Raw genomic sequence first — 1107 nt, forward strand, 5'->3', positions numbered from 1 at the left:
TGGATCCGTTTCTGTCATGGTGCGCAATATTGGCCACGTAACTGCACAATACACGCTTGGTGTGGGGAACTGTTCGGGAAATGTTTTCCCCATTATGGCCCAGACCCTGAGTTTGAGACCACGAGGGACATTGATACGCAGTTTTGATCTGAATATCCAAGACGTGGCGGAAGAGAGAATTGTGCAATGCGACGTAACTTTACGAGACGCGAAAGGTGCTATCACGGACAAGAAGATTGTGAAGTTTCGAGTGACAAGTAAAGTATTAACAAATGATACACAGGGCGGCAATGCACCAACTGGAGGTGGTGCCAGCGTGGATGGTCAAGCCCCTCCAGCTTGCTCGCGTTGTGAGTGGTACAAGATTTCCTGTTTCCTGATTCATGGCTGTTGGTGGCAGCCACTGGTGTATGTTTCGATTGCCATCGCTATACTGCTGGGGATATATTATTTTTTCGGACTCTCCTCGCGCAGCAGTGAACCCAAATTACACGTGATTCACTGAGACAATGGCTTACTGGAAGTCTGTGGCTTCCCAAGGCATATTATTCCACGCCGGCGTGGCGAAAATACATCTCCATTCAGAAGTATTTTTTTAGTAAATAATACTGAAAAGCAAAATTGAATCGCCATATTATTATTATTTTTTTTAAAATTATATTTGTTGCTTTTATTATTATTATTATTTGTTCTGCTGGGAAAGAGTGGATGCTCGCTGTGAGTTGTTTTGTGTCCCCTTCCTCCCGTTTTGATCATGAGCTTTTTTTAATTTATTTTTTGCCTCGGGTGTGAGTTGGTTGAATGACGCATGGGCGTTCCTCTTTTTTCTTTCTGGGGGGCGCTACGCCTTCAGTCATTCAATCCTGCTGCTGCCGCTATGCTAGCAAGCCCGCCCTTGTGTTTTTTTTTGTTGTTGTTTTCTTGTTTGTTTATGTTCATCGTTACTTTTTTTAATTATTATTTGTTTCTGCGGGCGGCCATGGGAAAGAATTTTTTTTTCTTTTTTTTTTTTTTTTTTTTTTTTTTTTGAGCAGCGTTTACAGGATGCGTTTTTTCTGGTTTCTCTTTCTTGATTGTTTTTGGTGTTGGTGGTGTCATCCCTTTCTA

At 42.1% G+C, this 1107-nt stretch overlaps 1 protein-coding gene across 1 annotated transcript, besides 4 other annotated features; it reads left to right on the plus strand.

Annotated features, from left to right (window-relative positions):
* Tc00.1047053410943.10 (hypothetical protein, conserved) lies at positions 1-505 on the plus strand (the record flags this gene model as incomplete). Its single annotated transcript, XM_797073.1, has 1 exon — positions 1-505. A coding segment is annotated over one exon (505 nt), but the record flags the coding sequence as incomplete, so codon positions are not given.
* Positions 1-1107: a sequence feature (haploid, non-Esmeraldo-like haplotype).
* Positions 633-687: a microsatellite.
* Positions 896-970: a sequence feature (A-rich).
* Positions 991-1028: a microsatellite.

This window comes from Trypanosoma cruzi, genomic scaffold, assembly GCF_000209065.1.
Source record: "Trypanosoma cruzi strain CL Brener 1047053512645 genomic scaffold, whole genome shotgun sequence".
NCBI classification, from domain to species: Eukaryota; Euglenozoa; class Kinetoplastea; order Trypanosomatida; family Trypanosomatidae; genus Trypanosoma; species Trypanosoma cruzi.